Source organism: Petaurus breviceps, unplaced genomic scaffold, assembly GCF_028583685.1.
Source record: "Petaurus breviceps papuanus isolate PSGF00001 unplaced genomic scaffold, PetGlider_PUasm1.0 173, whole genome shotgun sequence".
In the NCBI taxonomy this organism is placed as follows: Eukaryota; Metazoa; Chordata; class Mammalia; order Diprotodontia; family Petauridae; genus Petaurus; species Petaurus breviceps.
This window is the reverse complement of record NW_027185759.1, coordinates 15169068-15194218: the sequence shown is the minus strand read 5'-3', so window position 1 is coordinate 15194218 and position 25151 is coordinate 15169068. Positions and strand designations below refer to the sequence as shown.

The following is a 25151-nucleotide window of genomic DNA, read 5'->3' as shown; positions in this document are numbered from 1 at the left end:
TGTGTGTGTGTGTGTGTGTGTGTGTGTGTGTGTGTGTGTGTGTGTGTAGATTCTATTGAAGATAGAACCTAAAAAAAATCCTCAAAAGATGAGAGGAGCCTTGGGAAATGGGATGATTGTGGGAGAGGAAATGAGCTAAGAAAATGTATTTAGAAGATTAAGTAATACACCCTGACATCAGCCATCTGAGGGAGGATACCAGCAAGGAAGGGATCCTAGGGGCCTTAACCATGAATGGCCATGACATAGAAGGCCTGACATGGTGCAAAACTCCCTGCTCCTCACATCGAACCTCTCAGCTTTTTCAAAGTCCCCTCTCTTTCACTATTTTCAGTTACCCAGGTGGTTAGATGCTAAAATAATGCTAAACACGACTGGGGCTAAAACCTGTGCCTGTAGGATCCTAGCCTGAAGCAATGAAGAAGAATTCATAGACACAGTTTTCAATGTGGTGTCATTAGTTTCAGAAGGTGCATCTGGTGACTGTGGGTTAATTCTCTCTCCCCTTTGGCCACAACCCTAACTCAGATCTCTAGCAGTTCAGCTCCAACTGTTCTAATTAGCCTTTCTGTTCTGCTCTACTCTCTGATCCACATCCACAGAGCTGCCAAAAGAATCTTCCAGAGGAATGTCTGACCACACCACTGTCTTATTCAAATGCTTCCTGTTGCCCTTAAAATAAAGTATAAATAGGGGCGGCCAGGTAGCACAGTGAGTAAGAACTCCGGCTCCAGTGTCGGGATGACCTGGGGATCAAATCTGGGCTCAAACACTTAGCACCCACCCAGAAACACCTGGCCATGTAACCTTGAGCAAGTTACTTAACCCCAATTGCTTAGGGGTGGCCAGGTGGCTCAGCGAGTAAAAGCACCGGTTCCAGTGTTGGGATGACTTGGGGATCAAATCTGGGCTCAGATACTCAGCACCACACCCAGAAATAGCTGGCCGTGTAACCTTGACTTAATCCCTATTGCTTAAAAAAATAAATAAATAAAGTATAAATGAAACAATTTAGCCTTTAAGATATTTCACAATCCAGGTCCTTTGGAGCCTTTACTCATATTAATTCCTAGGACACAGTCTAGGTTTTAGTCATTCTGGAGTATCCAGCCTCCCACTTCTGCTTGTTTCCATCTATTTGCACAGGTTATTCAGCTCCACTCAGTCCTTTCTGGAATACATGGCCTCCAAACCTCTGATTCAGAACCATTCAAGGCTCTGGGCAGGCAAAACCCATCTCTTAGATGCCTTGCCAATTGTTAATATTCTCTCTGTCTCTCTGTCTCTCTCTCTATGTCTGTCTCTCTCTCCCCTCCCTCTTCTCTCACTCTCCCCTCATCCTTGCTGTCTATATGTCCAGGAGAAATCAGCATGGCTTCCCTTTTGTCTCTGTATCCTTAGACCCTTGGATAGTGCCTAGGCCACAGTGGTGTTGTGGTCGAGTTGTTTCAGTCGTGTTCAACTCTTTGTGACCTCATTTGGGTTTTTCTTGGGAAAGACCCTGCAGTGGTTTGCCATTTCCTTCCCCAGCAGGCCAAAGTGGATGCTTACTAAATGTTTGTTGACTTGAATTAAACATTTTTAAACACTTATTGTATGGAACTGTGATTTCATTGGTCTAGGGAGAGACAGTGAGGAAAGCCCCTTTAAGAATGCAGATCAGGGCACTGTCTTGCACTTGCTTGGGGTCCTGAGAAGTCAGATGACCAGGTTCATAAAGCTAATGTGTTGAGGAAAGGAAGAAAACGTATTTAAAATAAAACAATACAACACGTAATTTTGTATGATGCCAACACGCCCCACAATCCTGCAGTAAATGCAGTTCCACCAGCCCTGAGCATTATGCACCCCATTCCCTTACAGACTTACCTCACTGTACTCTTTGTTCAATTTCTCATTATTTGTAATGATGTCATCAGGATAGCCAATTCTTTCCTTAATTGCCTTGGCCTAGAAAAACAAGAAGACTGAATGTGAAAAAAAATCACATTTCACAAAGAACCTGAGAAATTTCATTTACAAAACCAAAACAACAACAACAAAAAAAACCTCTTGATACCTATGTACTTTCAAATAAGGAGTCTTGTCAAGAGTGGGTTCCCAGGGTGCACTAAAAAATCCCATTTTCAAAAAATCCAAAGGGTGCTAAAACAAGGCTGGTGCTTAATTTTTACAAGGCCTTTCTCATTTGGAGCAGCTTTCCCAAGAAACTTACCCGAAATGAAAATTGACAAGGTACCGCTGCCTATATGGGTTTGCGTTTTATGAAATTGTTTTTCTAAAGAAAGGTTCTCGCTTACATATTATATGTGAGGGCTGATGGCGTGGGCTACCATGCCACCCACCCATAATCATCTTTCCTCTACATTAATCTGGTTTGAGAAAACAGAAAGTGTTTGCTGGCTTAGGAAAGGTACTCTTGGTACAATGTTAGGGGCGCCATACTGACTTTGCAGGTTTTATATCATCAATCCGGTTATTTTTCAAGGCAATCATTGTAGATTATGACCTTCAAGGTCAAGAGAATAACATTGTTTAACTGAATGGGAAAGAAAATGGTCTGTAAGTTTGCTGCCAGCTCACCTCACCTACATATTAAAAACATGCCATTCCCATGCTCTCTACCAATGACAGGTTATTGCCACTCTGACCTGAAAATTTCAGTGAGTTTCACATCTGTCTACATGTGGAATTAATTCTCAAAAGAAGTTTCTACAATACTGATGGATGTGACTATTCATTTGTACTTTGCAGCTTTGTAATTAATTCCCTTTGTTTCACTTGATCCCAAAAGTATGAAGCTTCACAACAATTATGAGAGTGTCTGTCACCTCAGCTCCAATGTCAATGAATAGGACTATGGTAAAGTTGCAGTAAATTGTCATAGTATGGTCATGTTGGGGAGTGCATGGCAGAGTGTGAATTACACAAAGTTTGGAGCATAGAGTGGTGTCCTTCACTCAGTGGGTTTGCCTCTTTATCAAAAACAATGGTGGGGAGTACATGTAATTTCATGGAGAGGTAAGTATAATGGCAGTTGAGACAACCTATATTCTGGGAGGCTGAGGTGCTTCCCAGTGGTAGGATGAAGAACGTCCCTTTGAAATGTGCCTGTCTACACTGGATAGTAGAGAAACTGGCAAGAATGATGGCAGGGATTGCTGAAGCTTGACCCACAGGAAGATCCTTTCCATACAATCTTTGACCCATCTTTGACCAAGACCCTTCTAAGGGTCATAATGTTTTGACTGTCTGTCTCCCTGACAAGTATTACAAACAGGTGATTTGACACTATCCAGGCTACATGTACCTTCAGTCAGTCAACAAACACTTATTAGTGCCTACTGTGTACCAGGTGAGAAGTTAGGTGGCACAGTGGGCAGAATGCTAGGCTTGGGGTCAGGAAGCCTCATATTTCTGAGTTCAAATCTGGCCTCCCACACTTACTCTCTGTGTGATCCTGGGCAAGTCACTTCACCCTTGTTGCCTCAGTTTCCTCATCTGTAAAATGAGCTGGAGAAGGAAATGACAACCCACTCTAGTGTTTTTTTGCCAAGAAAATCCCAAATGGGGTCATGAAGAGTTGGATATGACTGAAAAAATGACTGAACAACCCAATGTATCAGGCACTGTGCTAAATGGTGAGGATAAAAGAAAAGAAAAAACAGTGCCTGCCCTTGGGGAGCTTACATTCTATTGAGAGAGACAAGTGGAAAATAAGTTAAGTGCTTTGAGACCACAGAGTAGATAGAAAGTAACCTCTGAGGTAAAGGCTGTGATGAAGCCTCCTGTACTTGGTCTGAATCTTGAAGGAAGTCAAAGATTCTAAGAAGCAAAGGGGAGGAGGGACAGCTAGATAGAAGACATTATGCTGGGAAATGACATGATCAGTGTGAACAAGAGCAAATGGGCCAGTAGGTTCTGTCCTGTGGCTATCATTGAGAACCTGCCCTTGAAAGGTGAAAGACTGGCACAGCTCAAGACTTAATCTATAGAGGTGACCTCTTTGCTCAGATGCCCCTTGGATGTGTTCTCACCTGGGACACAAAAACCTTACTGCATCAAAAACCCTGCCCTGGAGACGTCTTTCCAGAGTGGTAGCAAACCCTTAATGAATGAAACCAATGACCATTAAAAAAAGGTCAAGCCTACATCTCTCCATCTTGTTTACAAAAACATGAGAGACGTAATCAAGCTTTGTTAAAATCCAGGCCAATTATTTCTATAGCATTTTCCTTCTCCCCCTTGGGTCATAAAAGGAAATACCACTAGTTTGGCATTCCTCATAATTTAGAATAGAATTAATCTTTGATAAAGATTGGGTAAATTGAAACTATTTCTTATTAACATTAATTCTAATTTATTAATCTTACCCCCAAATGTCCCAGTCCAAGGGGACACAGTAGAGATCAACAGACATTGTTTATTAACTTACCACTTGGAAAATTGGTCTGAAGGAGTCAGGGCTACTTTCAAATGAGTCTCATTGATTTATAGTGAATTACTTAGACAATGGGCAAACTGACTGTGATTGTGGAACCCAAAGTGTCTCCTTATCCAAGTATAAAACTGTAGGTGATACTACATACACACATATGTATGCACATACATACATGTTTACCCATACATGTATCATATATGTATATAGCTTATATAATGTATACTTATATTTAATTAATTGGTGCACAGTTAAGTCTACAATACATATAGTGCATACCATACACATATACTTGTATTACATTATTTGTTTTTACTTTATATATAATGTGTATATATAATATTCATAATATGCCGTTACATATATGTACACATATTGTATTTATGCATATACTGTATGCATTAATATGTGTGTGTACATATATTACTAATTCACAATGTATATGCACACATAGGTAAGCTCCTTGAGGGCAAACAGGGCTTGTTTCTTTTTCATTTATGGCCTCAGTGCCTAGCATAGTGACTAACAAATAGCAGGTGCTTAATAAATGCTTTTTCTTGCAATGATTGATTGCTATATGGTTCAGGCCTATGGTTTCATCAATATAAAGAATTCCTCATGTGAAAGCTCCCTCCACCAATGAAGACTGGCAGTTTATATCTAACTTGTGGACTGAGAAAGGTGCCTTAGGTCCTGAAAAGTTAGTAGTTGATATGGTATGGAAGAAAGAGGGATAGTTTCATCATGGGAGGGCCAGAGCTCACACCTTGGCTCTTGCCCTAGAGCTAGTCTAACTGCTCTGATCTGTTAGGTTAGGAGAGAGGGGATTTTTAGTTGGTCATTTTCCAGCTGTGTCTTCTGACCACATTTGGTTTTCTTGACAAAGATAATGGAGTGGTTGCCATTTCCTTCTCCAGCTCATTTTACAGATGAGGCAAACAGGGTGAAGTGACTTGTCCAAGGTCACATGGCTAGTACCGTGTTTCCCCGATAATAAGACCTATCCCAAAAATAAGCCCTCCCCTTACTGTGTAAGATTCCTCTAAAATAAGCCCTCCCCCGAAAATAGGCCTATTGAGATTGCTACTGTAGTGAAGGTGATCACCTGCGCTAGAGCTGCATCCAATCAGAGCTGCAGCAGTGAGCGCGTCATCCTGTTCTTTATTGAATTCATTATTGAATAAAGGTACATTTTTTTGTTCACATTTACCTGTTTATTAAAATTGCTGTCAATGTTCATTAAAATAAGCCCTCCCCTGAAAATAAGCCCTCTGGTGTTTTTCTGTCCAAAAAAAAATAATAAGACAGTGTCTTATTATCGGGGAAACACGGTAAGTGTCTGAGGTCACATTTGAACTCAGGTCTTCCTGATTCCAGGTTTGGCTCTCTATCCACTGTAGCACCACCTAGCGGCCTCAGAGAGGCAATGTGGTATAGTGGAAAAGAGCAAGCTTAAGAGTTAGAGGGGGGGGTGGCTAGGTGGCGAAGTGAGTAAGAGCTCCAGCCCCACTCCGGCCCCGGAGTTGGAGGATCCGAGTTCGGTTCCAGCCTCAGACACTTAACACCCACACAAAAAAACTATCTGTGTAACCTTGGGCAAGTTACTTAACCCCAATTGCCCTCCAAGAAGGCAAAAAAAAAAAAAGAGTTAGAGGATCTGGGTTAAAATTCTACCTTATTAGGGGGCTTATTACTTGTGTGACCTTGGGTAAGTCACTTAAATTCCCTGAGTCTCAGTTTCTTCATCTGTAAGGTTGGAATAACTAAGCTTTATATCTATGTTCCTGTGACCCCATGGGGGAGGACCCAAACAAAGTTAGCCCTCTATCCACTCTGGCAGGTTGTCTCTCTATACAGTATATACAACATAATAATAACAACAATAATCCAGCAGTAGCTGATGCGTGCCATGCTTTAAAGCTTACAGATCACTTTGCTTCCAACAGCTCCCTGAGGTAGGTGATGCTATACACATTTTACTGGGGAAGAGACTGAGACGAGAGCCATGATGGGGTTTTTAACTATACATTTCATGTTTTTAAAAACTAAAACTGAATAGCTCTTTGCTAAGACAGGACATAAGGCCCATGCACACATGACCTTTTACCCTCTCATTGGAGTTTTCCTGTCCACTTGGGGCCAACATAGAACATCTAAGCTGTGTGTACTGATTGAAGTTTCCAGATGGGTTGCAAGGAACCCAATCAATTGTGATCAGCTTCACAGTCTTCACATTCTTAGTTTCACTTTATACAATTGTGCCTTTCCTATTTAACTTACACTGAAGAGAAACAAGCATATGAGAAGTTTAAAGATGAACTCTTGGAATTATCTATGACTACACAATGGTTTCAGTGACAAAAAAAATCACTAAAAGTATGAAGCCCATAGGAAAAGTGCTGTCAAGGAGCATATATAGGAAGGCTAGCATTCGTAGGAATACGACTTTTTCATGCACTGATCTTGACTATGATGGTTTTCTTCTTGCTTTATGCCCCTGCCCCCACCCCCCATGGAAGCACTCCCACCTTTGGTGGGCAAACCCTGATTCTGTCGCTACCTTATCTTCAGCTTTCTTTTTAGTCTCAGCATCCATCCAACTGAGGTCATCTAAAGTCTCAATGAAAGCTTCCCGAATCTGTGAGATCAGATCTTCCACCTGAAACAAACCAAATGTAAGGAGAAGTAAGAGGGTCAGTTGATTCTTTAAAGAGCTTTACAAGTTCCCAGAGAATCAGGAACTCAGTGGGATATATAGTAACTCAGTCCTTAAGCTTGCAGCAAAATGATACCATCTAAAGAAAGAGTGAAAATGGAAATCTCCATTTGCATGGCAGTTTACTGCAGTTTCTCCCAGCATCGTGGTAGATGTCCAGAAGTAACCATGTGCTTAGTACTGAGGGTGGCAGAGCTTCCCTCATAACTGGGCTTTAAACTTCTGGTTAGTTTGTTCTTTGCAGAGATAGGGGCCCAGATCTGTGATTTCATCTGCATCCATTTGGGGAAACACTTAGCATGCTTCAGGGATTGTACAAAAGAAAATGCTTGAAAACAAACAAACCAAAAACCTGCTAAGAGGTGACTGTGGCCAAGTAATTGGACCTCAGCTCTTTCATTTGTAAAATGATGTAAGTGGACAAGGTGGCCTCCTAGGTCATTTCCAGCTCCAGATCTATTATTCTGGGAGTCAAAGCACCATATTATTGCTGCAAAAGAGTCTAAATGATTCTTAGAAAATAGCAAAGACATTCAGAGGGATGTGGCAACCAGAAGGGCTTGATTCCTGAAGTTGGAAGAAAAAAATCATTAAAAAAAAATTGGAATGAAGCAAAAAGCACCAGACATGAGTTGTTGTCCTGTCACTTCATTCATGTCAGACTCTTTGAGACCCCATTTGGGGTTTGCCATTTTTTTCTCCAACTCATTTTACAGCTGAGGAAACTAAATCAAAAAGGCTTAAGTGACATGCCAGGGTCACTCAGCTAGTTAGTGTCTGAAGTCAGATTTGAACTCAAGTCTTCAAACTCTAGTCTTGGTGCTCTATCCACTCTGCCTCCTAGCTGCCCAATATAAAATCTAGTGTACTAAAGATTTGGAAATAGTATTTTAAAAATTAATTTATTTTTGGTTTTTAATATTTACTTCCACAAGACTCTGAGTTCCAAATTTTGTCCCCATCTGTCCCCTCCTGCACCCCAAGATGGCATGCATTCTGATCACCTCTCCCCCCAATTTACTCTCCCTTCCATCACACTTCCCCCCTTCTCTTGTCCTCTTCTTGTCTATTTTCTAGTGGGGCAAGATAGATTTCTATACCCCATTGCCTGTATATCTTATTTCATGGTTGCATGTAAAAACAATTTTTAACATTCATTCTTAAAACTTTTAGTTTCAAATTCTTTCCCTTCTTCTCTTACCACCTACCCTCCTTGAGAAGGTAAGCAATTTGATGTAGGTTATACATGAGCAGTCATGAAAAACGCTTCCATGATAGTCATGTTGTGAAAAACTATATTTCCCTCCATCCTATCCTACCCACCATTTATTCTATTTTCTCCTTTCACCCTGTCTCTCCACAAAATGTTTGCTTCTGATTACTCCCTCCCACAATCTGCCCTCCCTTCTATCATCCCTCTGTCTCATATCTCCTTCCCTCCTACTTTCCTGTAGGGTAAGATAGATTTCAACTGAGTGTGTACATTATTCCCTCCTTAAGCCAAATCTGATGAGAGTAAGGTTTACTCATTCCCTCTCACCCCCTCTCTCTTCCCCTCCAATGTAAAAGCTTTGAAAATAGTATATTTTACTGATCCAACTAACTTGGTGCATACAGGAGCTCCTGATACCCTAGGGTTTCAGGTGACCTTGTCAGATATGGTCATTGGCCTTTTTAAACATCCACCCAGAAACATGTTTCTGCTTTTATTGTTCCTTCTTTTATTTAGCCCAAAAATCTTTTCTCCACTGAGGGAAGGATGGCTTCTGATAAATATGTTAACATATTGAGGAGGGGAGTGATAGAAATTCCCAAATTGTGCTAAAATGCTGCAACACAATTTGTGCCATGGCTCACATCACAAAAAGTTAGTTTACCTAGGAGATGGAGATAAAATAATTCAATTAAGTCTATCTTAATTTAAACCCCATTGAAAACCTAATGTCTTGTCTTAGAAAAATGAACCCTTTGTCAAAGATATTTAAAGTAATAAAAGTATGGTTTTATGATGAAGAATCATGGAATATATATATATATATATGTATACATATGTATATATAATGTCATATATATGTCAAAATCCTTGGAACTTAATGTCAAATTCATAAAACAAGTGAATGTAACAAAAGGCAGATCTATTGTCTATTCAAATTGTTTTGTAAAGATATAAAAAATTCAAATTTATTGTAAAAATATTGATAAATTTAACTCATTATTTTACTCTATTTAAAAATAAATATATTTATTTGTTTCATTTATTTTAATTTGTCCCAAGTAATTCACACACCCCTTCATGCAGACAGAATCCTTGAATAACTGGAGCTACTTTGAGTTAGCCTGGAAGACTTTAATTGGATGAGGCATGTTGGTGGCCTCTGACAGGTTGCCAACTTCCTGAAAAACCGGAAATGCTATGGTGCCTGCATCTCTTTGCTTGTGCTATTCTTTCAAACACTGCCACCTTAAAGTTATAAAGACATGACCGGGTAAGGATGAAATGCTATCCGGAATTAGTACTTATCTACTTTTTCTTTATGTTATTCATTTATCCTGATAAGTTTTTCATGTTTTAAATGTTATGAAAAATCTCTAGGAATTGAAAAACCCAAAAGTTATATGGGCTTAATGTTGATTAAAAAAAAAAAGGACCTACTAATGATGAGATTTATAGGGAGAAAAAAACAAAAATTACAGACTTCATACTCTATAAATAAGATGCTTGACTAAATTTCTGACTACTGCCTTATATTGGTAAGTACAAATAAATGACAGAGTTAATTGTGCCCAAAACATTACCACGTGTTTACTGTTGCCAGCAAATGCTGTTTCTACGTAAAGTCTTCCAACGGCATTTTCCATGTTCCCATTGACATAATTAGCACAACGTCGCCAAGTGGCTGTTTCAGATGTTGTGCCATAAAGAGCCTGTTGAGAGGAAATACAAAATTGAATTTGTGGTGGTTTGTCCCAGAGTTCAGGGCATCAAGTTACAACTTTGTGGAATTCTATGCTTTCAAAAATCTCTAAGTCTCAAGAGAGACTCAAAGCCCTTCAAGTCCTATTCAGAGACCTTTCTTCAATGGATATACATTCCTAATGCAGGGGGAAATACCATTCAATTAAATTCTTTATCTAAATGATTTTTAGGAAATCTGGACCATTGTTCAAATGCTTCCTTACAACCGTCTGTTGTGGTTACATATTAATATTTTTCAGGACTGACGTGGAACTGGGTAGTTATCTATGTTGTCAATATATATGCTGTCAATGAGAATTAATGTTGAACAGATGTACATGCATTATTCCATCTCTGAGAAGGGCAGGATTTCAGGTCACTCTCCCTTAAACAGAAAAACATCCCTGCCTTTAAATATTTCATTCTAAATTCTCATGGCTAGAAGCATTAAGTAGGTGTCCATTCAAATACCAGCAGAGGGATTTCACTAAGTACAAGAAACTACATCATTGAAACTGTCCTGTTTGAGAACCTGCTGATGTCAAGGAATCTCCATGGCACTTAGGCAATAGTCAAAAGTGGAATAATCTAATGAATGAAATGGTTCCACTTCTCCACAGAACATCACTTTCCCTATGGCACTCGGTCTGAATGACTGTTGTTTTAAATATGGTTCAAAGTCTTCCTTTGAGATTTTCTTTAGGCACAAGTGATGTTGATGGGTTTTCTGGGGCTAGATACTTTAGGAGATAAAAGTTCTGAACTAGAATCCAGGAAGGTCTGGGTTCAAATGTTGCCTCAGACTCTTACTAACTGTGTGACTGGGGAAGTCACTGAGTTTTCTTATTTGTATAGGGTGATAATGACATTTATTTGAAAGGTTGTAATGATGATCAAATGAGAAAATACCTGTAAAACACTTTGAAACTTTAAAGCTCTATATAGATGCTATTACTATAATTATTACACTGTTCATTTGCATAGATATCTGAAAAGCACTTGTTCATAGAAAGCATGCATGACACATTAATTATGATTTCAAAAGGCTCTAGCCCTGACATTCTAGTACTCTGTGGTAAGAACCCTGAATTTGGAGTTAGAGACTCTACTCTGGGTTTGAATACCAGTTCTGTTACTTTCTACCTCAATAACTTTGGACAGATCATTTCAGAGAGGCAGCATGATGTAAGTATCTGCTTTGAAGATTGAAAGCCTTGGTTACCTACATGATTGTTAGTGAATTATTTAAAGTTTCTGGCCCTCCCTTTCCTCCTCTAGAGACCAAAGATGCTGGTTCCAATTGTAGACCTAGGACCCTATGAATTTCCAGGACTTCTCTGTAAAATGAAAGGGTTTGTCTAAATCCAAGGTTCTGAACATTTTTTTTTTGCATCATATACCACTTTGGCACTCCAGAAAACCCTATGGACCCCTTCTCAGAACAGTTTATTTAAATTAATTGAGTAAAATATGTAGACTTGAGAACAGTTTATTTAAATTAATTGAGTAAAATATGTAGATATGGAGACAATTTTTTTTTTGAAGTTATGGGTCCTAGGTTGAGAACCTCTGCTCTAGAAGGATGACTAAGGCTGCCTGCAACTCTGCATCTGATGAAGCTATAGTATGGTCAAATGTCTCCACATTTTCTTGACATTATACACTCTTGACATGGAAGTCAATTACCTTATTGATTAAAATTCTAGCAGTGACGCCAATGAAGTCACCATCTTTCTTATGAAAGAGACTTCCTGTGGATGATGGAATACTGAGAGCAAGTCTTTTAACTAGCACCTCGGACAGCACCTGGCACAGAACAGGCACTTAGGAACTGCTTTGCATTCAGTGTGTTCCCACACTTGAGGCTGTGCAGGATGACTATCCTCAGAGCAGTAGGATCTTTTTCTAGGTGACATATTTAACCATGGGCTAGGTAGCTAGCACTTGGCATTTTTCCCCCTTGCCAAGTTCACCACATTCATGTGGTGGATGCAACAAGGTCCCCAACTTTGGATCTCTTTAAGCTTAAGTCTTAAGAAGAGAGAGATTTTTTCTTCACCTTCCGGAAAGCATTTCTTGACTCCTTGTAGGTTCGGCTGAGACTGCTTACAAGATCCATAATGAGCCGCCAGGACATTAAATTTTGAAGATCTCTGTATAAAAAAACACCACCACCCGGCAACAAGAAAGATGAGGCTGCAAGGCTTCTAGAAAGCATAGTGACATTAAAGTGTGACTCATGAAAGGACAGGCGGGCACCTACCTGGCAGAATATTTGGTAAGAATGGGTTTAAGTTTGGTTAAATATTCGGGAGCATACACAACCACATCTTCCTCATTTGCAACACTAATTTTCACAGTTGACATGATTGTATTTGTGAAATTTGCCCAGTTGAACGGCTAGAAAAAAACAGGTATCGTGTGTTTAGTAGTCTGTCAATTTCACTAGTTGGTCCCAAGATTCTAGTATGAAACACTAGGTGAAATACACAGAGGCTGGTTTTACCACTAGTGGACTAAACCCATGATGATGATGGTGATACACAGCTGAGAACTCTTTTCCCCTTATTCACTCAACCAGCATTTATTAGGTATCTACTGTGTGCCAAGCATTGGGCCAGGCACTGACATTTTTTTTTAAAGTGTACAGTCTATACAAGTGGAGACAAATCGTGTGTATATAAGTATATACAAAGCAGATAGAAGACAATTTGTAGGTTAGGCACTATTGGCTAGAGGGGGAGGTTATAAAACGCTCTGTGTAGAAGGGGAAAAAGGAGCTGAGTCTTGAAAGAAACTAGGGATTCTGATCAGCAGAGGTGAGGAAGCAGGAAATTTCAGGCAAGGGGGCATCGCACCTATGCAAAGGCACACAGATAGGGGATAGACTCTCATGTAGGAAAAGCAATAAGAAAGATAGTTTGGGCAAATTATCATATTGTTTATGAAGCTGACCAGGTAGCTAGGGACCAGGTTGTAAAAAACTTCAAATGTCAAACAGAAGAAATTCTATTTGACACTAGAGATAATGGGGAAACACTGCAGTTTATTGGGTAGGGGGCGTAACATGGTGAGTGCTGAACAAAATCACTTTGGCAAGTAGGTGGAGGATGGAGTGTAGTGGGGAAGAGATTTGAGGTAGTGAGACCAGTTAGGAGGCTATTGTGACAGTCTAACTAGGAGATGATGGGGGCCTGAAGCAGTGATAGCTCTTTGAGTATGAAGGAGGGGAGAGATGGAAGAGATATTGTGGAGACAGAGAAAAGAATTAGTAATGGATTAAATCAGTGGGGGTAGGAGTAAGGAATAAAAGATGACAACTAGTAATAAAGTTCCAAAGAAGGAAGAGTTTTTAACAAAGGATGTTGAGTTTTCTTTTGGCCATATTGTATAAGAGATGCCTATGGGACACACAGTCTGAAATGTCCAGTTGGTAGTTGGTGATACAGAACTGGAAATCACAAGAGAGGCTCAGGGTATATAATTGTAGCAATAAAGAATTTTGGGCCTTGAAGTGATGCCCAGATTGCATTGTATTCAAATATTCTGGACACATTTTGCATATACTTATATACATATATGTTGTCCCCTCCTCCCCAAGGAGAATGTAAGTTCTATGAGGACAAGGAATTAAAACATTTCTGTCTTTGGATCTCCAGAGTCTAGGGTAATACTAGTACATGGTAGGGACTTAATAAATGCCTTTTTATTTGATGAGGGTGTATATTATTGGAGAAGACTTCAGTGGCCATCTAGACTGATTCACAAATGAAAAATTAGGACCTCTATAACAAATGAAATAAGTGGCCATTTAACCTTTCCTCCTCCAGTGAGGAGCCCACTACTCCCCAAGGCAGCCCATTCTGCATTAGGATAATTATAATCATTAGGGTGTTTTTCCTTAAATCATGCCTAAATTCACCTTTTTGCAACTTTTGCCCATTTTCCCTGTATCTTCTCTCTTGAGCCAATTAGAATAAACCATTGTTTTTTGCCTTTTTTTGGAGGGCAATTGGGGTTAACTGACTTGCCCAAGGTCACATGGCTAGTTTTTGTGTTGTGTCTGAGGCCGAATTTGAACTCAGGTCCTCCTGACTCCAGGGCCAGTGCTCTATTCACTGAACCACCTAGCCACCCCCCAATTAGAATAAATCTAATGGTTATTTCCTATCACATCCCTTCAAATTCTTGAAGAGTTATCAAGCTCCTCTTCCACCCTAAGTTTTTGTTTTCTCTCCAAGCTCAATATCCCCAGTTGTATTAGCCTATCATCATATGGCATGGAGTTGAGGTCCTTAATTATTCTTGATCCTTTCCCTTGGATCCTCTCCCAATTATCCTTTTAAAATTTCATTCCCAGAACTGAAACAGTCTTTTTAAAACACATTTTCTAAGAATGAAAATGAGACTTGTGGATGTAAATATTTTGACAGAAAAAAAATTAAGAGATCATTTTGTTATTTTCAAGAGTAAGGAATCCACAGAGATTTGTCTGAAATTTAACTCTTAGCAGCCAGTTTTTATCAATACCAAAAATAAGTTAAAAAAAAAACTATGGATCCTATTATGGTTTAGTGAAATGGACTGTATTTTCCATGAAATGCTTCTATGTAAAAAGCAGATACTGATGACCAAACATGTCTAGTTGAAATCAACAACATATTGTTCCAACACCAAGAGGAAATGAGATCTTAATTTTGCAGTAGAAAAAAATAGCATCTCATGAACAGAATCACACACAAAGGCAGTCAAAAGAAAGTGAATATGAAAAAATACATGCACACATATCACACACATGCATATACATGTAGTACACATGGATTTAATCCACCAATGTTCTGCCTGCTGTGATTCTTCCTGCCCATTTCTATTCTAGAAATCTAGACTCAGTGCTGTGATTTTCTATGGGACTTGAGAAAGGAGACTGGTTACTCATTTATCAGAGGGAGTTGGTGAAGTCAGTCAAAGGAGACTATGAAAAGCTTGGTGAAGCTTTAGGATTAGAGTCCACTTAAGAATGTGGTAAAAATTTGAAGATGAGGCTTACTTTTGCTAAGTGGCTGAGATCCCTCTAGTCATTTAATATTGAGTACTCAACCCAACAGCCTGTTTTCAGAAAAATTCAGCCTGGGGTGGAGTGGAGAAAGCCTGAGAAAACTTGGGTTGGAATTCAGGCTCTACCCACAGGTCTCATTCCCCAGCTGTGAGACAGATGAGACAAGACAAAGCTCCTGGCAAAGCTCAATATGCTATAAAAATCCTGGCTATTATTACTCCTTTGATCATGTCACTTAATCTCCTTTGAGCCTCCATTTCCTCATCTTTAAAATGGGGATAATAATACTGATGGCTCCCTGACTTGCAGGATTGTGAGTATCAAAGGAGAAAATCTATGCCAAGTGCTTTCGAGCCGTCCATGGAAGCTAGAATGATGACTATTAGAAAAGATTGAGTTCAAGCAGGCACCCATACAAGGATCCCTTCCAAGCTGGCAGTTGAAAGCTTTTTCAAAAGTTGATGCTTCTGAATCTTCTTTGGGGACTTCGTGGCCTTTCCTCAGGGACAAACTAGGAGCTACTTCATTTCCTGATGCTGATGATTCACTGTCATTTTTTTTTAAAGAAATAACTGGAGCAAGTGTCTATCTTTCAGAAGTGGAGATAGTGAATAGGGAGGTGACTTTCAGCAAAGTGACTGTGTTTGTGTACTTTCAGGAGTGGGATTTGTGATGCTGCTGGACGACTTTTACCTGCTGCTCAGATTCTCCATGTTTCCTTACCCTTTCCTTTGGAGGGATAAGGACTGTGGTTTCATTAATATGAGGAACTCCCTTTAACAATGCAGGTTAGCACTTTACCTGCAAGGTTCACTATTAGAGAGATGTCTAGGCTACCAGGCAGTTTAAGTGACTTTCCCAGAGAGTGATTTAGGATACTGGGCATTTTAAGTCACTTATTCAGGGACACATGGTCATCACACATCAGGGGCAGGACCTGAACTCAGGTTTTTTTTTTTTTTTTAACTCTGGGGCTACTTGTCTCTCAGTTTCACATGTGACCTCTCCTGTCTCATTCCTTTCAAGTTGTGTATACCTGTGTATGTTTACTTTTTTAATATGGCCATGTATTTAGAACTGGAAGAGAGGACATCTAGTTGCACCCCATCAATTTGCACCTGAGGAAATTAAAGCCCAGCACAGCAGAGTGCTTCTTCAAAGCCTCACAGATCCAAATTTCAGAGTTAAGGTTTCACCTCAGGCCCTAGGCCTCCAGATGCACAAGATTGCCTCTCCTCTATCTCTTCTAGTCTACTCCACTCCATTTCATTCTAATTCATTCTCTGTAAAAAGCTAGAGACCCTGGGAAGGGGAGGGAGATTTCTAAGATAAGTCAATTTCCACCCATACACAAGGGACATATTTGAAAAGCCACTCATGAACAGACAACTTTTCATTCAAAGGCCCTTTAAAAAAAATGAAAAATTTCCTTGGGCTCTTCTGCACCTGGTCTCCTACTGAGGTCAGCTAGACATGTGAAAGGCTCTGAGAACTCTTGAGTAGTAGGATTTTTTCTGGGATGGTTTCTCAGATCATCTCATAGTTGACCCATCAACATTTCTCCCTCTGAATTTCAATTAAGTTAATACCAAAGTAATGATTTCAAATGACATTTTATACATGATTACACAGGTAAAGCACTCTTGTAACACTTAAATCCATTTTGAAGCCCAACAAGTTTCATTTAATGTACTTTTTCTTAAAGAAAATAGCTCATCTTAAAGTGATTGTTTTCAGGCAATAGTTTACTAAAATAATTTGAAAAGAAACAATACTCACCTGTCCATTAATCTCTAAGGAAAAGTTGTGTTGGATCTGGGCTAGGGTCATTTTATTATAGAGGAGGATTGGGTCATTCCGGTCTTCAGATTTAGTTGTAGCCTGCAGAAATAATTCCAAGAAGTTATTTATAACTGAACAAGTTTCTTTAGCACAGGGGTCCTGACCTAACTGACCTTGTCATGTCCTGTCAGTCTAGTCAAGTCTACAGACTCCCTGTGAAATCGTGCTTTTAAATAACTGGAGAAAATGTTAAGATTCAATTAGAAATTAGCGAAAATTAAAGATATAATCTTTTCCGCAGGCAACTTCATGGACCACTTGAAATCTGATCATAGACGTGTGTATTTGCAGACCCCAGGCTAAGAACTCTTGCTTTAGCAGAATTGTGGACAATAATGATAACCAGAGCGGGGAGGGAGAGGTAGAAGAAATGTTGGCATAGATGAGTTTTTGGCTGAATATACCATCAATAACAAATTTGTAATTTACTTTTGGCATAAGAAGACTCCAATTCTTAAGAGGACTATTGAATAAGAATGCTCCTGATGTGTCTTTGGTGTCAATTTTTCTTAACAGGCTCTTTGCTAACTGACCTCATTTGCTAAACTTTGAGAAAATGTTCCTAGCTCTCTCTCCCTAGATCAAGAGTTGGAATCTCAGTTATTCCTCCCACAGTTTCATATTATAGCAGCCTTCTTGGACACTCAGGGCATTATATATTCTGTCATTAATTCCCCAAGAACACTCTTTGTTTTTTTCATCTGGAGCACCATGTGCCACTTAAAACATAGTAATAAAAGTCACTGTCAATTAAAATATGTGCACATTTGTTGTAAGCAGAGCAGGAAGAGGGAATAAGTCAGAGGTTCAATGAAAATGAAAGACCCCTGAGGGCAATGATAACTTTTCCTCCTTCTTTAGTAACTCTCCTTGCTTTACACTTATCAGGTGCTCATTTATGTTTATTTAGATTTATTGGCCTTTCCAGTACTCTTACTGATTACTTCCCTCCACTCATTCTATGGTCCAGCCTTACTTTTTTTTTTCAATCTCCTATTTCTGTGCCTTTTTTTGAACTGTATCCCATGCCTGGAATGTTCTTCCCCCCGACTTCCATCTCTTAGAGTCTGTGGTTTTCTTTAGGCCTTAGCCAAAGCACCTCTTTCTTCATGAAGTCTTGCCTATTCTCTCCAACTGCCAGATCCCCTTCAAAGTTAATTTGTATTTGCTTTCTTTATGTTTTAAATATACATATGCATGTATTGTCTCTATTAAACTGTAACGTCCTTGTAGACAGGGATTGTTTGGCTTTTGTCTCTGTATGCCCAGTGCATAGTACCCATTAGATACATAATAAATGCTTGCTTGCCTAATTCATTCTTGAATAAGCTCAAGAAGATCTTTCCCATTTGGAACTGAAAATAAATTGAGAGATTTCATTGGAAAAGGAAGACCCTGGCATGGAAGGCATTTAGCCATTATAAGGAACTTCATTCTTGGTAGGTACAAGAGTAAACAAGCTCTGAGAATCTGGCCTTGGAATGGAAAAAAGCATGCTGCTCCTCTTTCTGGATTATGCTGGCCATTTCAGAGTCAGAGGCAGCAAATCAAGCAATAGCTGGTCAATCAATAAATATTTATTAAGTGGTTATTATGTGCAAGCACTTAGGTAAGCAAATCTAATTGCTATTCAACTCAATGTCCCTGAGGACAATCTGGATAGGAAAAACATCTTCTGGGTTATATGGCTTCTGGGCAAGCTAGATTATCTCCCCCAAACCTTTGGCTTCTAGGACCTTTCTGCTAGGTTGTGGGGGCTGAATTATTTAGTGTGATTGAGAGAGATATGGTAAATCCTTAAATAAACCTGATACATAGACCAATGAGAAATATGGAGGTAAATCAAGGAGGTAACTCCTTGAGTATGGGGAGAGCCTGAGGCAAGGCTGAACACTCTAGACTGTAGAGTCTAGAGTAATTCCTCCTGAGAAATCTGAGCCTGAAAAGATCCCTATCCAAAGCCCAGGAGTTTGGCAAGAACTGGATAAATCTCAAGAATAAGGCAGTCCTTGGCATCAGCTGGGATGCACTTTATTCTCTTTCTGCAAATGGCAGCCCCTGGCATTTCCTCATACTGCCATAACCATGGCAAGCTTCCTTTAGCCATGGGACTACAGTCAGGGCAGAACGGGATGCAATATAATTGCATGCCATGCCAATCTTATCATCATCACTCAGCCCATGGGTCTAGGGTTGGTGGGCCATGGGAAGCACATGAGCAGAGAGGTTGGAGACCAAAGTGCTCTCTCAGAGCTGTCTATGGAACCCACATCCAAGCAAACAGTCTGGATGTCTGCCTGCCTCCATCAGGGCAGAATAGAAAGGGGATGTCAATTCCCATTTCTACAGAGGCAGTGAAGCCTAGTGGAAAGAGCACTGGGTTGTAGTCAGGGGACTTTGGTCCAAAGCCCTGCCTCTAGCCTTGTTACCCATGTGAGTTTGACCAAGTGGTTTAACTTCATAGGTTGATCCTCTGTCAAATAAGGGAGATGCGATCAGATCACTTCAGAGGTTCCTTTCAGCTCCAAAGCCATGGTATTTAGCATCTTTGCAATTTCTAAAGAATACACGTCTTAGAAAGCAGCAAAACAAGTTCATCCAATCACAGATTTAGAGGTGGAAAGAGGCTTGAAGGGGATAAATTGCAACCTCCCAATTTTACAATAGAGGCCCCACCGAGGGGAAATGACTTGTCCAAAATCATACACCTTTTAATAGTCTGAGTCAGGATCTGAACTCAGTATTTCCTGATGCCAAATCCAGAGGTTACCTGCCATTCTACATCAGGCTCTTGGGGAAAGATTCTGATGCCTGAATTCACATGTAACTTGTGTCTAAGCAGCTTTTATAGTTATTTCAGAAATTCTTTAGGGAAAAGAAAGTTTTTAGACAGAAGCTACCCAGAAATGACCAACTCTCAAAGCTTTCAACATTATGGCTCCAATTTGCTCCTTCCATTTTGTTTTACATCACTCCCTTTCACACACTTTACATTCTGGCCAGATTGGACCACACCCTGTTCCCAGATTCATTTGGGGCATTATGCATTCGTGCAAGTTGCTTTCCATGCATAGGGTACTTTTACTCCTGCTTTCTACATGGTATCACAGAATATGAGAAATGGGAGGAATTTCAGGAAGAATTTGGTATATTCTTTTCCTCTAGGTACTATCTCTAATAAAAAGCCCTCCTTGATAACTTCTGGCTGAAAATTAATTCTCCCTCTCCAAATTTTCTTTAAACAAAATTTTGTTAAAAGACATTTTAATTTACATCTATCTTAAACTGCTCTCCCCATTAGATAATAATAAGCTTCATGAAGAAAGTGACCATATCTTATTTATCTCTATATTCTGCTTTGCATCCCACCACAATGTCTTGCATGTAAAAGTTATTTCATAAATGTCTGCTTAATTTAATTATCAGGACAAAGGTCAGTACCAATAGTGTCTAAGTACACAAAACTTTATGGAAGAGAAAACCAGAAAAAAAAAAAAAACATGAAATAACTTCTGACTCCCCTATCAGATGCCCTAAATCCCAATGACATCTTTCCTTTCTAATCCCTATAGCCATTAAGGAAGGACAAATAGTCCTTTAATGCCCAATATTACCAATATCTAATTCATTTTTAAGCTCTTGCACTATTACTGATGAAGCAATACAATGCACAAATAAGATAGGCCAATGAGGTTTTGAAAAGAAATGGGATTCTTTCATTTCAAAAGCTGAGCATTTTCTGTTATATAGCCCTGATTTTCTACCACTTAGCACAAAATTGGTCTTTTCACCACCAAAACCAATTTTGGAAGGAGAAAGGCATGGAAATAGAGCTGAATGGTACTCAGTGGAATGGAGACAAGGTGCTTTACATTGGCAATCTCTTTTTCCAGCTCCATAATTCGATGCACTTCCAGGGAAATTTGGGTCTCATTGATGGACAGTCCTTTATCTTGGCGGATCAGTTTAGCCACTGAGATCATGAAATTCATGTATGCTATGCAAGCCTGTGGGGAGAAAACAATTGAGGGTTTCTACATGTTGGTCATAAAATACTTTAAATAACTTTTACTTTTTGGTAACAGAAAAACAAAAACATGGTAAGTTAGAAAATTCCTTCACAAAGGCCCCTTAAAAGAAATGAATCAAGAAGAGATGAGAACCAGTCAAATCATTACCATGAGAGAACTCCACTGGAGAAAAGAAATAGAACCTTCTGTTTCCCTATCCATAAAATGGGGATAACAAGAACTTATTTAGCATTTTAACATTTGCAGAAGTGGTTTCCATGTACCCCGAGGAAATAAGCTCTAAGTGGGAAAGTGATTTACTTAAGAACAATTGGAATTCCTCAACTTCCCACCATGTCCCAGACTCTTTCCACTAAAGAGGGTCTCTCTAGTCTTTATCATCCTTCAATGTTTAACTCCCATGTCCCATTCTCCCAGAATGCTTACCTGATTCCCATAGAGGCTCCTCATAGTCCTGACTCCCCTTTTCAAACACTATTATATAAATACATTTACATAATGTGTTCACTGAATAAAATGTAGACTCCTTTAAGGCAGCAGGGACAGCTTTTCTTTTTAACCCTGTGCTTTGCATAAAGTAGGAGCCTAATCCATGCTTGAGGCAAGTAGGTGGATCATCGGATAGAGTATTGGGTCTGAAGTTAGGAGGACCTGAGTTCAAATTTGACCTTAGACACTTATTAGCTGTGTGACTGTGTGCAAGTCACTTAACCTCTGTTTACCTTAATCCGGTGGGAAAGAAATGGCGAACCACTCCAGAATCATTGCCAAGAAAACCCCAAATAGAGTCACAAAGAAAAGGACGTGACTGAACAACAACAAATGCTTTGTGAATTAGGATCCTCATTGGTATGCAGTTATACTCAAATCCAATACTGTCTCACATAACTGCTTCACTGTAGAGAGTCCCTACCTCGATATTTTCAACCAAGAAATTTGTGTTACCCTGACTCGCCAAGTTGGTTCACTTTCATATATTTTTCCCATGTTCAGGCATGAGTAATGTTTTTGAAATTAACTCAGAGGCCAGAAGAATAAGCCCCATATAGTCTTGATACCTTATGTCAAGCACAATAACACTCCAGTATTTTTCTATACTGTCAACAGAATTTTGAAAGCAGTCCAGACTAACCTGGGAATGGCTGGAGCCTAAACAGAGCAGGCCAGAGGCAGGTGTATCAAGAATCAAGTAGTGGTTTAATTCGTTTCAGAGTGCGGAAAACACTAGCAAGTGGGAGTCCTTCTGAGTAGGAGGGCTTACCATGTTGGGGTACAGGCAGTGCTTATATACATACTGGGCTCAAGGTAATTGTTGTTATGCCCAAATCAGGGCACAACAGGGATCAGTTTTTATCTAAAATCCAACCCCTGCCTCAAGTGCCTGGCACAAGTCTTTGCACAACAAAAGTTCAGTAACTTGAGTTAAGTTGCATTGAAGCCAAGAAAATAAGGAAGTATGATTTAGGCTTAAATATTGGATAGAACAAGTGATGGTAGAATGTTTCACCTTAAGGAAGCTCCACAATATTTTAACAATCTCTACCCATAAAGTGAGGTTGCATTGATATGAACTCTTTTAATGTCTAATCTAAATCTCTTTAGAGATAGGTCTCTATTGGAATAAGTCTGTACTGGAAAACCCTTCTTACTACTGAACCAGAAGGGGAAAACTCCATTATTCTTTGTCTTTGTACAACAGGCTCCCAGAATGTAGGGCCAGAAAGGAACTAGGAGGCAATAGGGAGTCATAGAATCTTTGAGTTGGAAGCAAGCTTTGCTGAAACAGCGCTCTTCAAAATTACCAGTCATCTCTTGACTGCTAAGTCCAAAAGGTTTTTCTCAGTCTCTTTCTGCTCTGTCCCAGACAAATACAGTATGGCCACAGCTCTTCTTACCCATAAACCTCCCAACTGCAAGACTCATGAACTCTGAAATTCCTTCCTCTAACTTGAACTTTTAAGTCTTCCATCTTTTCTTTTGCTTCATTCCTCCTAAACCTCTTCCTCACCATGTCCTTTGGTCCCTTTACCCTTTCATTCTTCCTCAATCCATCACACCAGCTACGGCTTCACTTTCTTTCCTCCTATTGAAATCTTGATTCTATGGTTAATCAGTCTCACTTTAAATTGTCCTTTTCCAGCTTCCTGTTTGTCCTAACTCCACTGTGCCTCATACAGCCCAGTCTCAAGTTACTTCAATCATCTAACTTCTCCCATTTGTGGTGGCTAAACACATCACACCACCGTGTTGAATGGTTCTACTAAAAATGTATGCTACATAATCTGCCATATAGCATTTCTTTTTCTGATTGGCTACTTTGTTACTCTCCAACTGTGGCTACTAGAAACTTTCTCCTTCATTAAGCCACTCTCCTCAGATGGAGGATTCACTTTGTACTTGACTTGAGAAAATGAAGGTCATTCATTGTTAGCAAGCTTGCTCTTTTTCCCAATTCTAAACTTCAAATTCCCTCAAGTATCCCTCAATTTCCTCCTCTTCATCCTTAGAGGAAGAGGAAGCCCTTCCCCTGGCCAAGCCAACTCTTCCACTTGTGTCCGTGATCCCTTCTCTTCTACTCTCCTCTAGGAACTCTCCCCTTTGACTATCACCACCTCCCCCTCATCCTCAATCTTTTTTTTTCCCATTGATTCCTTGCCTCTTACCTACACATATGCTAAGATTGCCACCCTCATTTAAATCAACAATTCTTAACGTGGAGTCTCTGGTCCCCTATAGGAAGCATAGAGACATTTCTGGGGGTCTATGAACTTAGAGGATACACACACACACATATATATGTATGTATAGGGATATATAATATGTATATGTGTGTATATACACAAACACATGTATGTGTGTATATATACATACACACATATACATATGTGCATACACACACACACACACACACACATATATATATATATATATCTTTGTTTTCACTAACTGCTAGCTGGAATTATTTCCTTCAATCATTTAAAGCCATTATTCTGAGCACTAGATTATCAAAGGAATCCATGATACAAAAATAGATTAACAACCTGTTTTAAACAAACCAACCTTCCATAGATCTTGCTATCCCCTCAAATTCTGATCCTCTATCTCTCCTTTCTTTCACTGCCAGACTTTTAAAAAAGCCATCTGCCTTCCTTGACTCCACTTTTTCTCCAACTCACTTCTCAAAACCTTGTATTCTAGTTTCCATCTTTACCACTAAACTGAAATTGTTGCCTTTAGAGTAATTCCCCTCTCCTCCCCAAGCCCACCCTGTTCAATCTTTTTTTTTTTTTAAAGCAATCGGGGTTAAGTAACTTGCTCAAGGTTACACGGCCAGTTATTTCTGGGTGTGGTGCTGAGTATCTGAGCCCAGATTTGATCCCCAGGTCATCCTGACACTGGAGCCTTACTCGTTAGCCACCTGGCCACCCCTCTGTTCAATCTTTTAACTGTGAAATCCAATATCTTTTTCTCAGCTTCATTCTTCCTGACCTCTATAGTTTGTGGCAAGGCATTGTTGACTACTCCCTCTATCCAGATACCTTCTGCTCACTGGATTTTATGACACTGTCTTCTCTTCCTTCTTTCTCCTTTCTATGTGATTGCTTCCTTTAAGACTCCCTTGTTGGGTCATTGCCCATGTCCTTACAACCAGGTTTTAGTTTTAATGTAAACAATTCAATAAAAAACCAAAACTAAAGTGTGCCACTTTTAGCTAGGAAGCCAGGCCCTGAAAGGGAAAAGAATGTAGGTGTTTTCTACAAACATGAACTACTGTGCATTTTTTCCTATTAAAAAGGCTTAGGAAAAAGATATTTATTCATCTGTTTATTCTTATGGAGTGAAATAAGTGAGAGCTTATTAGTTTAAGTTCACTATGAATGTGGCACATTTTAAAACTTTTTATTGAATTGTTTAATTAGATTAACACTAAAAGCCAGTGGGGAGAGATGAAAGAAGTATTTCCCTGCCAATTACATAAGCAGAGTACAGAATACCTAGTTAATTTAGGATTTAAAGGTCTAAGTACAAAGTAAATGATATTGAATAGTGCTGTAGACATAAAATTCTAGGCACTCAAGCAAACATTTCAGAAAGGGCCTGAAATCAAGGCT

General features: G+C 39.5%; 1 protein-coding gene across 3 annotated transcripts in view; it reads right to left on the bottom strand.

The window, feature by feature from the left end:
- MME (membrane metalloendopeptidase) overlaps positions 1 to 25151 on the bottom strand; it is a 131249-nt gene that overhangs the window by 48810 nt on the left and 57288 nt on the right. For all 3 annotated transcript variants that reach the window (XM_069083434.1, XM_069083433.1, XM_069083435.1), the window contains exons 9-15: positions 20881 to 21015; positions 16946 to 17047; positions 12374 to 12510; positions 12170 to 12263; positions 9951 to 10079; positions 6999 to 7097; positions 1870 to 1950 (exon numbers count right to left, since the gene is read on the bottom strand). In XM_069083434.1, the coding sequence (XP_068939535.1) occupies positions 1870 to 1950; positions 6999 to 7097; positions 9951 to 10079; positions 12170 to 12263; positions 12374 to 12510; positions 16946 to 17047; positions 20881 to 21015 (777 nt within the window). The remainder of the gene's footprint in view (positions 1 to 1869; positions 1951 to 6998; positions 7098 to 9950; positions 10080 to 12169; positions 12264 to 12373; positions 12511 to 16945; positions 17048 to 20880; positions 21016 to 25151) is intronic.